Source organism: Neolamprologus multifasciatus, chromosome 12 (assembly GCF_963576455.1).
Source record: "Neolamprologus multifasciatus chromosome 12, fNeoMul1.2, whole genome shotgun sequence".
Taxonomy (NCBI): domain Eukaryota; kingdom Metazoa; phylum Chordata; class Actinopteri; order Cichliformes; family Cichlidae; genus Neolamprologus; species Neolamprologus multifasciatus.
The window spans coordinates 18,916,941-18,931,638 of NC_140450.1; the positions used below are offsets into that span (position 1 = coordinate 18,916,941).

The 14,698-nt window shown below is 40.9% G+C and overlaps 1 protein-coding gene across 2 annotated transcripts in view; it reads right to left on the reverse strand.

Moving 5' to 3' along the window:
• Nucleotides 1-14,698, reverse strand: part of LOC146506806 (coronin-1C-A) — a 38,412-nt gene that overhangs the window by 4,331 nt on the left and 19,383 nt on the right. For both annotated transcript variants that reach the window (XM_085179030.1, XM_085179031.1), the window contains 7 exons: nucleotides 13,826-14,022; nucleotides 4,314-4,436; nucleotides 2,454-2,583; nucleotides 2,168-2,349; nucleotides 740-859; nucleotides 300-404; nucleotides 37-182 (listed from right to left, as the gene is read on the reverse strand). In XM_085179030.1, the coding sequence (XP_085035156.1) occupies nucleotides 37-182; nucleotides 300-404; nucleotides 740-859; nucleotides 2,168-2,349; nucleotides 2,454-2,583; nucleotides 4,314-4,436; nucleotides 13,826-14,022 (1,003 nt within the window). The remainder of the gene's footprint in view (nucleotides 1-36; nucleotides 183-299; nucleotides 405-739; nucleotides 860-2,167; nucleotides 2,350-2,453; nucleotides 2,584-4,313; nucleotides 4,437-13,825; nucleotides 14,023-14,698) is intronic.

Genomic DNA, 14,698 nt, shown 5'->3' on the forward strand with positions numbered 1-14,698 from the left:
TTCAGAGATGATGATTTAGGGCCAGTCTTGAGTTACCTTGCAATTTCACACTTATTGACATCGAGGCCCCTCTTTGGCATGTAGCCCATACCCCTTTGGGGCTCCTTGCTGGCAAAGGTGTTCAGGAAGTGAACATAAGGAGCCTCGTCTGTGATTTCAAAGTAACGGATGCTGCTGTCTCCCTATCAGGATATAAACAAGTGTTTTATTTCTAATGTGTGCAAATTTAAATTGAGACATTAAGCTTTGTGTTAGAACAATGCTTGATTTGATTATTGGGTGCTTAGAAGGAAACACACCTTTCCACAGAGGTAAACGACATTGGTGTCTGGGTCATAGAAGGGCAGAAGCACTCCATTGCTGGTGTCCATCTCATTGACAGTCATTGGCTCCTCCAAGTTTTGCTTAAAACAAAAACAGAAGAAAGATTAATTTGAGGCAATACAAAAACATTAAAACACAGCTTTACATACCAAGTCCATAATGAGGCAAACTGAAGTGCTACAGGTGTGGAAATAGATCTTTAATCAACTCTGAAGCCCTTATAACTCACACAAGTTTATCATTACAACAGCAATGATCAGTAACAAACCTTATAGTGATCGGGCGACCCTGAACCCTCCCTTAATCATGCGAATGGGGGATTCCCATGATGCACTGAGCATTTCTTCTTCACCCACTCACATTGTGTTCATACACCACTCTGCATTTCATCATTAGTTATTGTGAAGCAGCTTACCGTATTCCAGAGAGCCAGCTGCCTCTCACTCATGCGACTGAAGCCAGTAGTGAGGATGTTTCCATCACTAAGGAAAATGGCCCTCATGGGGCGAGCGCCCTCGTGGGCCTTCTCTTTCTCCTGTGAAATAGAGGTTAATGGTTAGCCCTGCGAGTCAGTGTTACTGCCTTATCTGCAGTTCATCATGTTTGTTTCTGCTGAGGTCAGAGGTAGGAACACTCATAAACCTGCTTACTGGTGTGATCATTTAATCAGACAACCATCAGGCAGAAGTGAAATAATACGCAGAACACAAGTCTGAATGAAGATTTTTGATGTTTTATGAAAGGAAAATTCTGGCGTGGGTGATTTTAAATGTGGCATGAATGTATCAGAAATATTCAGCATTTCTGATGCTGATGGGATTTTCACCACAACAGCCTCCAAAGTTTCATCAGAACAGCTTAAACAAAACTCCACTAAGCACAGTTCTGCACTGATTCAATGTGAGCAGCTGAAGATTGGAAAAACATGGTTTGGTGTGATGTTTCTCAGGTTTAGTTCTGCCAAGGAAGGCTCAGGCTTTGGTTATAAACTCCATGAATCTACAAATCCCAGGATGAATCCTTGGCTTTTAGGGACAAGGAAAGATTTTGTATGATTCCAACAGAGCATGTTTGGAATGTACAGAACGGGAGAATCAAAGCATTAAATCAGAAGCTGTCAGAATGACGTAATGCAATCATGTCAACACTGGAGCACAATCTCAAAGGGAGGATTTCAGCATCTTGCCCAATCCACGCCACAAAGAACTGAAACTGCTGTGAGATCAAAGGGAAGCCTGACCCAGCATCAACAGGGATGTCACAATACCAGAAATCTAAGAGGCTGACGATGATACAAGCAAACACCACTTTAATTCTACAACACTATCAATCAAGTTAACGCATTTAAACATAACCTCTTATTTAACAAAAACAAACCACTTTCCGACACTTCTTGCATTCTGGTTTTACGTTATATCATTAACCTGATAAACTAACTCAAATGCAATGCTGGCTGCACTCTGTCCTTTTTCCCCTCCGACATTCACAGCAAAATTTGAATGCATCTGTACTTGTTATTAAACTTTAGGTGCTGTTACTGCCCTATTTTCTCAGGTGCTTACAGCAGCCAAGGCACATTGTGTAAATTTTTACAACACCTTGGTAGCAAATTACAGTTTCCCATGACAGTCCTTGGTCTGAATCCAAACTAAAACTGGTAAGTTTATGCAGTCATAATTCAGACTCACAGCTAACAACAATTTTAAGGGAACAATGTTACCATACCGGGGCTTACTAGTCTCTCTGCTTCCAAATCAGTGAATTCATATTTACCTTTTAAATACTTCAGATACAGTTCAATATAAAAGCAGAAAATATGATAATTTATTTGCAAACTACTTACTCCAACAATCTCCTGCTTGCGGGGGTCAATAACACGGATGGACTTGTCCTTGCAGGCAGTGCAGATAAGGCTTCCATTGCGGTTCCAGCACACATTGTAAATGACATCAGGATGCATGTCCTCCAGGTTGATCATGGCCTCACCGGTGCCCACATTCCAGATGATTATCTGGTTATCACAACCTGGTGACAGATAAAGGTAATGGTGAGGTTTGTGTTCAATCTGATCATCAAGTTTTGAAGGCAGCATTGTTTTATAGATTTGGAAACACTGCCAGAGCTCTTACCGGCACTAAGGAGGATGTTTCGTGCTGTTGGATGCCATGTGATGATGCCCACACGCTTGGAGTGGCCCTCCAATATCACCACTGGCTCAGACATGGAAGTGACTAGGCCATTCTCTGGAATCTGCCACACCTGTAAAGAGACCAGGAAGTCAGAAACTGAGAGCAGACAGTAAAAATTCTCTGAAGTATGAAAAAAAAATTATTCTAAAGAATTTCATGATTATTATGCTGAACACAGTCTAGCAATTAAAATGATTACTGGATCTAAACTGTAATTACAAAAAGAAACCAGAGGGGGGCAGCAATCACTAAGAATTCACAGCATGTTCCTTATTGACTGATACACACAGTTAGACTTAGCAAAATACAGTTACACAGGAAACTCATGAACAATGATGGGAATAACGGCGTTACAAGTATCTGCATTACTAACTGCGTTACTTTTTTCAGTAACGAGAAAATGTGGTGCAGTCGCATTACTATTGTTCAACAAACAGACGGTTGAAGCTGTCTTCAGCTTACCGCACCTTATATCAGTTGCATGGAAGTAGCTGTCTATGTAAGTAATCTGGGCGCTACAGCTTTAAGTAGCTGCGCGCACTCCTGCAGGTGGCAATCACTTTCTGGCACAACACCTGGAGTTATCAGGAGCAGTGGCTAGCCACTGTAGAGCATAGGGAACTAACTCCAGATGTAACCCATTGCCATGGTTTAGGGAACAATGACGAGAGAATTAAGCTAACATGTTTTTGGTCTCAGGAGAAATAACACCGACCAAAGGAAACCCACACAAACCCAGGAAGAACATGGAAACTTCACATGTTCAAAACCAGATGGGTTGAAAGCCGGGATCTTCAGCAGTACCAAACCCAACTCGAATTTTAAGAGATATGCAGAAAAATGCAACATTATTACCCCACCTCAAAACCAGCTATTTAAGACTTCAGGATGTCAAGTACTGATTGCTTACTATTCATTAACACTATTTATAACATGATTACGTTGATTCATCTGATATACTTTGTCATAACACTGCTGCATGAAAAGAATTTGAGGTTAAATTTTTTCCTTACATTCTTTAGTGCTCAGTGCCTGGCACAGGCAACCTGTAAAGGTTGTCCTTTCAGAGGAATAGAATGGGTACGCTTAATGCAGCATTTTAAAAAGAAAATAAAGGCCACTCCAGCACATTTTAACATTAAATTAGCTTAGTTGAAGTCCAGTGTGTACTCTGTGATAACAAAATCTATTCTTAATCTACAATAAACGTTTTATGCCCTGCCTATGTTATAGTCCTACATTACAGGCCTGCTGTGTACACCAGCCAACCCACTCTTACCAAATCTAAACTAAACATCACTGAGAGTCTATTTAGGTTGTGAAATTTACCGTCACATGTTCTATGATATGAAGAGAGGAACCAGCAATAGTTCATCTCTTCATGGCTCACACTTCTGCAAAACAAACCAAATAAATACTGCCTTGATTTAGCATGGGATTAACAGGAAGTCAGGCCTTTCAGGTGAGGAAGTGGCTGCCATCTAAGCAGGCTGAAAGCCTATCCCAGCCTATTATATACCAAATAAGGACATATGGAGAAAAGTAAAACAGCAGCCTGAAAAAAGTCAGTGACCTCAGCTCAATAAATAGCTAAATCATTCCCCAGCTCTGATTCCTACAACACATATTTGAGCTTAATCTAATCCAGAGGGTGAGGCCTGCAACCATTCATGAGTAACCACAGCCTTGCCTTTCGCAATAAGAGCATGTAGCCTCTTGCCTCTTATGATCTAAAGAATGTATGCTCCTGTTGACCCGAGGAGGTTTGAGTTTGGGTGTAATGGGTGAGGCGAGCCTTACCATCACGGTGCAGTCCTCTGAGCCGCTGGCAATGACCTGGTCATTGTGGGGGCACCAGTCAATGTCCAACACCGGGCCTGTGTGACCACACACTGTGGGGTAGGATTTATCAATGCGCCCCGTCTGTAAAAACACAGATAAACAACAGAGTAATAAGATTAGTCTTAGTCTAGAGAACATTATCCATGCTGGAGGAGCGAGTGTGTTTTGAAACAGGACAATTTCAGGATGATCCTAAATCCTACCTGCAAAAAGCAGCTCATAGATCACACACAAACTCCAATCTAAAAAAGTACTTTGGATTTATCTTGTATATATGTATGTATATGTGTGTATATATAAAAAATTAATTAGTTAATGACTAATGCTGGCTGAAATGAGTTATATGTACATTTGCAGTGAAGGCAGCTTACCAGAGCAATTATGAATTTAAAAAAAAAAAAAAAAAAAAACCCTCAGACCCAATAAAACAATTTCAATTTTTTAATTTGTAGAGTGGGGAAACCCCTCAAAACAAATGCATTTAAAAGGTAACACTTAACCATCCTTGTGAACAGTTAATTACAGTTTGGTGAGAAAATACAAAGAACAAGATTAACTGTGCTGAGTCAGAGATTTCTTTTAATGGAAGAACCAAAAAAGTTCAGCATCACTGAAATCACTGAAATCAAATTTAAGATATCAAGTCACATTACATGGCTCAATAAAACAATTTAAGCATGAAAAATAAAACTCAACTGCTTAAAGCCAGCCTTTTATAACATTTCCATAGCAAAACAAACAAAAACACTTGGGTTTTACTGCAATCTGAGTTTGTGTCTAAAACAAACTCTTAGATTAGATTTAGCTCCTGCTGGACCACCCATAGTAATTAAGGAAAGTTTCTAGTAGTGACGTCAGTAGACAGTAGAAACATGCCAAGAGATTCTTAATTTTACAGTGCAGCAATTTACTTTTAAATAGTAGCCCCAGATCAAACATTACTAAGCTCTTTATATAATCTGCTCACGCAATTCTGACTATAAGGTTACAAATTTCTAATGTATGCACTTGCACATCCTTAAAGTCATACTGCAGATGGATTTCACCCTATGAGTCCAGAGAGCCAGGTGATCTCTGCATGGTGAGGTGACCTATGCTCTAAAGCTTGGGTGACACACCCTAGTCTGTGCTGACTCCCTTGTGCCACTGCAGAGCCATAGAAATGATGTCACCTACTGTGGAAATAGTCCCTCTGCTGCAGGCCTATTTAAAGCATCAGGCTCGTATAATACAAGGAGTCCCTCACTGCCCACAGCTATTCTGAATGGCTTGACACGAGCTACTAAATCTAAGAACCGTATATACTGTAATGAGTCAGTGAGTGCTGGCTGCAAGAGTCAGGACCACTGAGGCATTAAAGTAGACTGCAAATTGTACATGACAGACTTTATAGCCAAACAATTAATGTATTTAAAGCTTTTAAATATAAACATTCTACTTCTGATTCATAGCAAACAGATTTTGTTTTTATAAACTCTAATTATAACCACTATGAACCCTTAAACTCACACAGCCCATGAGATGGCACTTCAACCTTGCTGTTATTGCATACTTTGAATAACATGACTCATTTAAGAGGTCCACATTGATGCAAGTGTCTTCTGGGCCAGTCCAGACCTGCAGTGGCTGCACATCCAAATATGCAAGCGTACATATCACAGTAATTGTCCCTGTGCTACGTGAAATATACCACGCTTGTACCCATGCTGTCACCTGACACAAAGCTGGGCTGTGACACACACTCCAAGCTTAGTGATCAAAGTCTGGTTTATGTGACAATGATCTGTGTGTGTGTGTGTGTGTGTGTGTGTGTGCGTGTGTGCGTGTGTGCGTGTGCGCGCGTGTGTATACATGTAATAAGAAAAATCACAAGATCGTGCCAGCACCTTGCCCTACTGAACACACCCTCAAATCCACCCTGAAGCCTAGTGTACAATAAGCTGACTTTGACACTACTGTCAATAGGTTTCTGTGAGCTACCAGCTTATATCACGTAACACTACCATTACATTATGAAAATATCCACCTCTCTTTGTTTAGTAACTTACATTCAATTGAGCCAGGATGTTTCTGTGCACATAATTTCATCACATGCGAATGTATATTAGCTCGCAGTTAAATGTATTCATGGACAAGACTTCCCAAAGGCAATAGGAACAGGATGTAAAGCAGGAAGGACATGGACTGATGACCAGGTGTTTCAACAGAAACTGCATAAACAAGTTTGGAAAAGAACAAACCGATCACACAGATAAGATAACCCAACAGTTCAGAGCCATTTGCATTTCACTTATTCTAGTACTATAGCATTCCAAAGAGGGCATGAAGACATTGTCCATATGTCTGTAGTATCAAGTTGGAAAACAATACACAGTAAATTAGTAATTGTAGCACACATTTCCCATCATGCTTCTCTTTAAAATGGTAATCTCATATTAAACATAGCCAAAGTTAAACAACAGGATACTTGCAAGTAATCCCTGTGAGCCAAAAAACTGCTCTAAACTACTTTTCAGCATATCTCTGGTAGCAGTTTGAACAGCAACATCAAGCTACTTTATGTTCTGTTAGTGAGGGGTAGACAATGGGAAGAAAGCGGACTTAAAGGCAGGTGGCCTTACAGGAAGAACAGCCATAAGGGCTTGTTTCAGTGAAAGAATGAACTGAGAGGCTGCATCAAGGCCCAATAAGAGATAAACAAGGATTATCTGCACAGGGAATCATGCAAGGCTACTAGAGTAGAGTCCAAAAACAAATATGTAGAGGTAAAAAATGAACAAAACTGTTTCAGACCTTCTGGTTTCCTTGTCCTAAGCTTCTGAAGTTAATAATAAATGTTGGTCTGATTATTCAAGACCTTGTATGTGATGAGAACGATTTTAAATTTCATTCTGGATTTAACAGGGAACCAATGAAGAGAAGCCAGTATAAGAGAAATGTTCTCTCCTTCGAGTCCCTGTCAGTATTCTTGCTGCAGCATTTTGAATCAATTGAGCTCTTTTAAAGGATTTTTCTTACAACATCCTGATAATAACTTTACTACAAAGTTCTTTGCATATTATGACTCCTGTGTTCTGCTAAGCAAAAAGGATCAATCCATAAACATGTCGGCCCCTTTAGTCTCAGTTGCCCTTTCGCCTCCCGCCTGTGCTAACCGTTTTACAGCCTACGAGTCTCGTCTGATCCTCGTCTTAGTGTGTTTTATGAAGAAACAAATACACACAGACCGAGCACCCCTCTTTGTTTAAGTAGGGCTTAATTTGTAAAACACACACTTGAGCATAATATGACCCCCTATGCTCTATGAGAGAATGTTGCCTATTTTTATTTATTTATTTATTTTAATAAATAGCACCTACTCTGCTCAACTCCACTCTACTCAGTTTTTAGTGTTTTCCATTATGTGGTAGTACCTGGTAACAGGTGCGTGTTAGTATCTACAAAACTGGGCTTTCAAGCAAGCTGAGTCGAGCTGAAAATATAATGTCAGACTGCAGGCCACTGATTGGCCAAGGAGTGATGTCACTGGATGAATCACGAGAGCGACTCCTTCACAAGAATCAAACATAAACACAAAAAGCCATAGGTGCAGATACACATCGCGTCAATGTCATCCATTGTTGTGGTGTGGAGGTTTTAACTACAGATGACATGTTACAGTAAGAAATAGTTCTAAGATGGAACCAGAAGCATGAATACCAAACTCCAAAAGAGAACCACCAGTGGATGAAACTGATGTTTATATCTCATCATTTTTCTACTGACAGGATAAGTTAAATCCATATTTTATGCTCGAATCTACTGTGATATTTGAAGTCCCGATAACACTTCGACTAAACTCCCGAAAACCCAGGCATGGCAGAAGAAGCCGACAGTTCGACCAGAGAGCCAGGCGTTCTTCACATTCCACACCTTAGCCTCAAGCAGCTCTGTTATGAGTATGACTAATAAGAGCAAGTGGGCCGCTAGGGTGTCAAATGTAACACCCTTTGAGGTGTTAATGGTGTTTGTGTCTGATATACACAAATAGGAATTTTAGGGTCTGCAGAGCGAGCACAAGCAGCTTGCCTCAAGTCTGCAGAAAGTTATGATGGCATGATACACAAGTTCAGGAACGCAGCTGGCATGAAGCAGGGCATCAGTAATTGTGAGCATGGGAAATTAACAAGCACCAGTGGGATTGCTTGTGTATAGCAGTACACCAATTGTGTGCATCTTAAAAGTCTCATATTGTGAAAATGCATTGTTTTGTGTTTTTTTTCCCCCCATCTGGAAGCATAAAACAAAAGCTGTGAACATTTTTAATACGTTACTACTTTCATTCCTCCACTACATCTATATGCTCATCCACCTTTAAAAGCCATTTTCAACTTTCCACATTAAACTGCAGCTACTTGCAAATCTTCTGTTATTGGTTGCAAGAGTGAATAGAGATTCCTTAAGACTCAATACAACTATCCATCCACCAATCCTTTCTACTGTGTATACAATTCAGGGTCAGAATACTCTGGTGGTCACTTTGCAAGAGGCAAGGCACACTGTGGACAGGACGCCAGTCTAATCACAGGGCTAACACACATTCATGCTCACATTAACACCTACAGCCAACATAGAATCAAAAACATACTATTCAACTCTTTGGATGGTGGGAGGAAGCAGAAGTAACCTCAGAGCTCACACAGTCACACGGAGAACATACAGACTCAACAAAGAAACCCCCCCAGATGGTCAGCAGGTTTTTACCGGGAGCACTTCTGCCATGAAGCAAGAGCATTAACCACTTTATCATCCCATGGCCTGCTTATTGGTTATTGCAACTGATTCAAATGCTCAATCAAGTGTGAGCTCTGAAAGCTTGAAAAAAAAAAAAAAAAAAAAAAAAAAAAAATCAATAGACTGGACATTTTCTCCACCTACACCATCTACTTCTAAAAATTCTTTTTACAGCCGATTTCCTCATTCCGCTCTGCTTCGAGTCCCTGAAACTGCCTGCTTTCTATAGTTTGTGGCTAGCCTTCTGGCTCAGTACTGCATATATGAATGACAACTTTTATACTGGTTAAGCAGATCATTTATTTTACACTATTTGCCTCATGAGAGACAGCAGTGAATTAGAAATTGTGCATTTGAGGTTTTAGAGAACTCTCTGCACTTAATTGCTGTTTTTACAGTAGACAAGGCATGCTTTAAAAAAAATTATATCTGCTAACTAGCAGTGCTCTGGCCCTTTCCAGCTGTCATACAGCAGGAAACCAACTCATTTCACGTGGCAGTTTTAAATACTACCCAATACCATATCTCAGCAACAACATAAAGCCTCTGGTTCATTTTGGGTTTGGGTATAGGTCAACAGATTATTCAAATTGCGACGTACATTGCCAGTAATCCCCAGCACCTTTGATCAGTAAATAAACCAACCTTTAGGCCCTGTGTATTCAGGCAGGTATAAGACCATAACACCTCAGCAGAGGAGTGTACAGTGATAAGGCAACTTGTCCACACCTCGGCAAAAAAAAAAAAAAAAAAAAAAAAAGGTCAGCATTTTGTGAGGAACAAGAAACTGCACCAGTATAAACCACGCCTACACGAGCAGCAAGCGACTGTGCTCACTGCTGAATACCTAACATGTCCATAACTACACTACAGACATTTGAATCCTTTGAGAGGAATGTCTGAGGCCTAGAAAACAACTGGTTGCATAGCAACAAGTAAGGCTGCAGAAAATAAAGGGTGAATCACACCCGATGGATACAAAGCACAACACTGAAACATGCACAAAAAAAAAGAAGAAGAATAAAAATGGATGAACGAGATTCCCTGAAGGCAAAAGAGGACATTCTTCTCATTCACACAAGGCCTGCACACCACACTTCCTCTCCTTGCAACTCAACATGTGATTCACACATGCACACCACTAACAGGGTCTTGCATGCATGCCGTCCAGTTCTAAGAGCTTCATGGAAATTTCCACTTTTGCAAGTCTCAACCTATAAAGCTGAGGCGAGGAGCTAAGGTAGAGATAAACAGCTGAGAGGTAAGTAGCAACGGCGGCTCTGTTACACACAGAACATTATCCCAAGATTTACAACCTCCGAATGATGGGCCAGGAACAATGCAAAGCTGGCTGTAAACCAGAGCCGTATTTCGCTGAACAGATTAAGCAACCATACCTGTAGATAGTGTAGAGTTTATTATTAGATATTTTTGCAGCCAGCATCTTTGCAGCATCTTTGGTGACAGAGATTACTCAAATGAAAAATCAAAGCTTCCATTATTTTCTAGTACATCTAAACAGATATTTTACACCCCCTGAGGGATGGACTCTCCTTACGTCTATTATGAGCAGAGTACATGCTGTGACAGAGTTCTGCACTTTTGGCTGAAAGCTGCTAAAACATATTTGGAATATATATATGTTAAGTTGGTAATGCATTCAGATGTAGATAGATGAGAAATGGCTGCAAACTAAATAAATAGCTAAAAAAAGATTTCTTTCTAAAATTTTCTTTATAAAGATTTGCTACTTAAAGAAAAAAAGAAGAAGCCGAGAGTGATACTGATTATCACATTAAAATATTTAAATATGGCACTTGGATACAGTGAGTGACTCATTGACAGAAACAACATCTGACTCCAACCCAATTCTCTCATCTTGGCCGCTCTTCATATTTCGGCCTATCCCAGAATTCACATGTGTACTTACACTGCACGAAGCAGCCAATGGCAGGGCAGGGAGGAAATGGTCTTGGAAGCCTGTCAGGCAGGGAGCAGTGAATGACCATATATGGTAAAATCTGCAGTCAGCAGGACTGAGAGGCAGAAGCGGCAAAGGCAGAAGCAAAATGACCAAAGTGTGGGGAAAGACCCTGGATATCATGCACACCCAGTGCATTTTTGCATAAAGACACAGGAAGCAGCTACAAAGGCAGTAAAATCTAGTGAATATTAGACAGAGGAGAAATAACGTGTCACTGTAGAAATGCCCAAGGATTACTAACAGGCACAGGCTCAGCAGAGTGAATGAATGGTACCATTGATTTAAAACCCACACTCCAAATTTGATTTCTGTAAAATGCTTATAACATAAAGGTGTTGCTGGGTAAAAGTGTTTATTGAGCAGGATTTTTTTTATAACACTCCCATCATAGGATGAACAAATCAGATTTCGATTTAAAGGACTATAAATTAAAATCCACAGTAACAAATCACTCATCCTTCGCTCTTCGTTCGTGTTGACCAGAGAGGAGCCATCAGGATTTTTTCTTCCAATTACGAGCTAGCTGCTGTATTCACTTCTACAACTTCCTTCATATGGAAATCAGGGAATAAATTAGCAGGCATCCAGCTAAGAATGAGAAAGGGACAGATTGAAAGCATGAGGGAAGGGAATGACATGTGCAAAGCTAGACATCTGATCCCCTCTCTATAAATCTCATTTTTCTCTCAGGAAGAGGCAACAATACTCGTGGCTGTGCTGAGTCAGGGCGGCCTGCCGCACTAACCCACAACCTAGTGAGTCACAAAAAAGAGCCACCCCCACGAGGTCAGGTCACAGATCTGAATTTTAGGTGATGCTTTTTATATACCCAAAAAAGCAATTTGAGGACAAAAGAAATATTGCCCCTCTGTCTGTGGGCTTGCATGACAGTAACAAAGACAGTGCATAGTTACTTGTAGCTTAATTACCAAGGGGGGGAGATTGCATCATCACACTTCTGCTGCACCCCCCCCCTCCCCCTCCCCCTCCCCATAAGTGGAGTAATGACAAAGGGCTGTACTGGGAGTAAGCATTGGGACAAAGGCCCAGAGCAGCTGGCTTCCCGTAGAGACTAGGAGCCACACAGCACAGGCAGATGGGTTAGCCGCACAGATGCACCCTCAAATTAGAAATCCATGGGGAGGGAGGTTGAGGACACTGAGGGGATGTGCACCCTTGCAAAAAAGTGGAATGAGACCCAAAAAACTGTAACTCAAGAGTTTTATCCACAAAGCAGAGCTGCATAAATGAGAACACAGAAAAACAGGCTCATTTACACAAAACTTAGTGTAATCCATTTATAACTGAGAAATAGCTTTTTCCATGTAGTCTTTTAGCAATGGCGTTAAGTGCAGAGATCAACTCTTTAATACCAATCCACTGCTCTGCAGTCTAGTCATACAATTTGCAAGAACAGACTTGTCCCACTTTTGAGACCTGCATTGCCAGCTGAGGCTATACTGAGATTTCCAGATGGACCTGCTTTGTCAGAAAAAAAAAAATCATTTGAGAATAGTAAGGTCATAAAGACTTGAAATAGAAGTTAAAAGGAAAAAAAATAATAATTTAAGCTTAAATCTTTATGTTAGTTGTAGGTTCTAATAACTGTCTTTTCCCATTATGGTTATCTGTAAAACAGGTTTGGTGGCACAAATACATGTCAAAGTATCTTTAACATGCATACATACAAATCTTAACTAACATAATTCCCCTTTCAGCGCCAGGCCCTCAAAGCATGGGCAGCTCTATGAAGAAAAGACTCACATTTGAAGGACTAGTTTGTCAGGGTTACAAGAAAATACGTGGGAAGATCTGAAAGTCTCAATTGAGGAAACTGACTAGAGGTTTTCGCTGTACAGAAAGACCTCACTGAAAACTCTTTTTTTTTAAAAAATAAAAAAAATTCAGCAGTGAAAGTAGACTTTGTTCTGGAGACACACCATTACTGTACTGCAGCATGGCATGCAAAGGGAAGCTCAGTAGTACACAGACACAGAAAGAGGAGGACCCAGGAGGAGCGTGAACCGGTTCGAGCTCGCAGCCCACCTCCAGTACAAGCTTTGCATTGAATGAGGTGCTGAGAGGTGTTAAGCTGTGTGATGACAGGCCTAAGGATGTGGTCTCCAGTGCCAGGGCTAGCTCATATGACATGGCAGTGTAGTGGTGTACACTAATTACAGGTCCAGGGTAGATCTGTCAACAGCATTGCAGTGCTTATGTCACTCTATGTCAGGACCTGCTACTTGGCCACTGCCTGACGCTGACAAACAAACACAAGCAAGCAGCAATTCACCATTATCAAACATAACAGCAGCCAAGAGGTTTGTGGGGCATGCCAGGACATTGGACCTCTATTGCGCCTTAACTGACCTAATGACACAAGGTAAAAACAAAAGGGAGGCATGTACCCTGCTAATTTGTTTACATCCAAAAACTCATCAACATGGAGGCAAGGATCAGGAGACCGTGCAGCTTGCATTGTACTTGCGTGGCTTGTGTGAAACAACCCACTGTTAAAAATTAATCCAAAGGTTTATACATACATACTTTACATTCATATTACTCAAAATATAATCAGGGAGCACTGAAATCATGTAGTATGATAAAGAATACGATTTTTAAAAAGTGGATGCAACCATGCTTTCACATTCAGTTCACTCCATTTGCACACCCCAGCCCAGTCCAACGGGCGCACAACACATAATAAACTCACCTTGTGCAGAGGGAGGACGAGGAATGCTCCGCCACCGCTGGCCTCAATAATTAGGGCGACAAACTTGGGGTTCACTGCACAAAAGGCGCTGTCCCACGTGACCCTCGAGACCCGGATATCATCGTAGCACTGGTCATTCTTCACCGCCTGGCCGAAGACATGACGGAATTTGCTCTGCCGTACAACTCGTCTCATATCTGCAGAAAAAAAGGCAGAGAGCACATTTATTTAAAGACACACTGTTGCCGTTGTGATGTTGAACCTATTCATTTCAGCAGAGGTTTGCACAAGCCGCAACTGCAATATGCACCAACACAAATGTAGAGTATGTGAACTAGTGAAAGCCTCGAGAGGGTGAGACACCCAACAAAAACGTTCAGCACATTTGTGATTACAGACTGAGAACATTAGAGATTTGATAAAAGTCTGAAGTTGTCGCTATGCACAGTCTCCTTGTATCTATTTGGTCCTCAGAAAGAGGAGTTTGTCACATGCATGTTTCAGATTGACAGATTTATCACCTTTTTTAAATAATATGAGGAGGCTACAGTGAAATACAATGGTATGATTTCATGGTTTCGCTAATGTCAGGTAAGCACTTCAGAAAAAGGTACTGTGAAACAGAAAACAAATGAGATTTTAAAGACTTCAAACTATTTCCAGTGGGTAGCTGTAACCCCTGCCGCGCCTCCTAAATCTTCCATTGTGCCAAACATTAAACATCTGACATACTAACAGCATGTATCTGTGGCACACTTTTAGAAAGAGCCACTTCTAAGAGGGAAAAATAGGACATTCCCAATCCAAACAAAAACAGACTCTGTGGCTGGTTCAGCTAAAATCTTTACCAAGACAACAATCTGTTGGCAGACA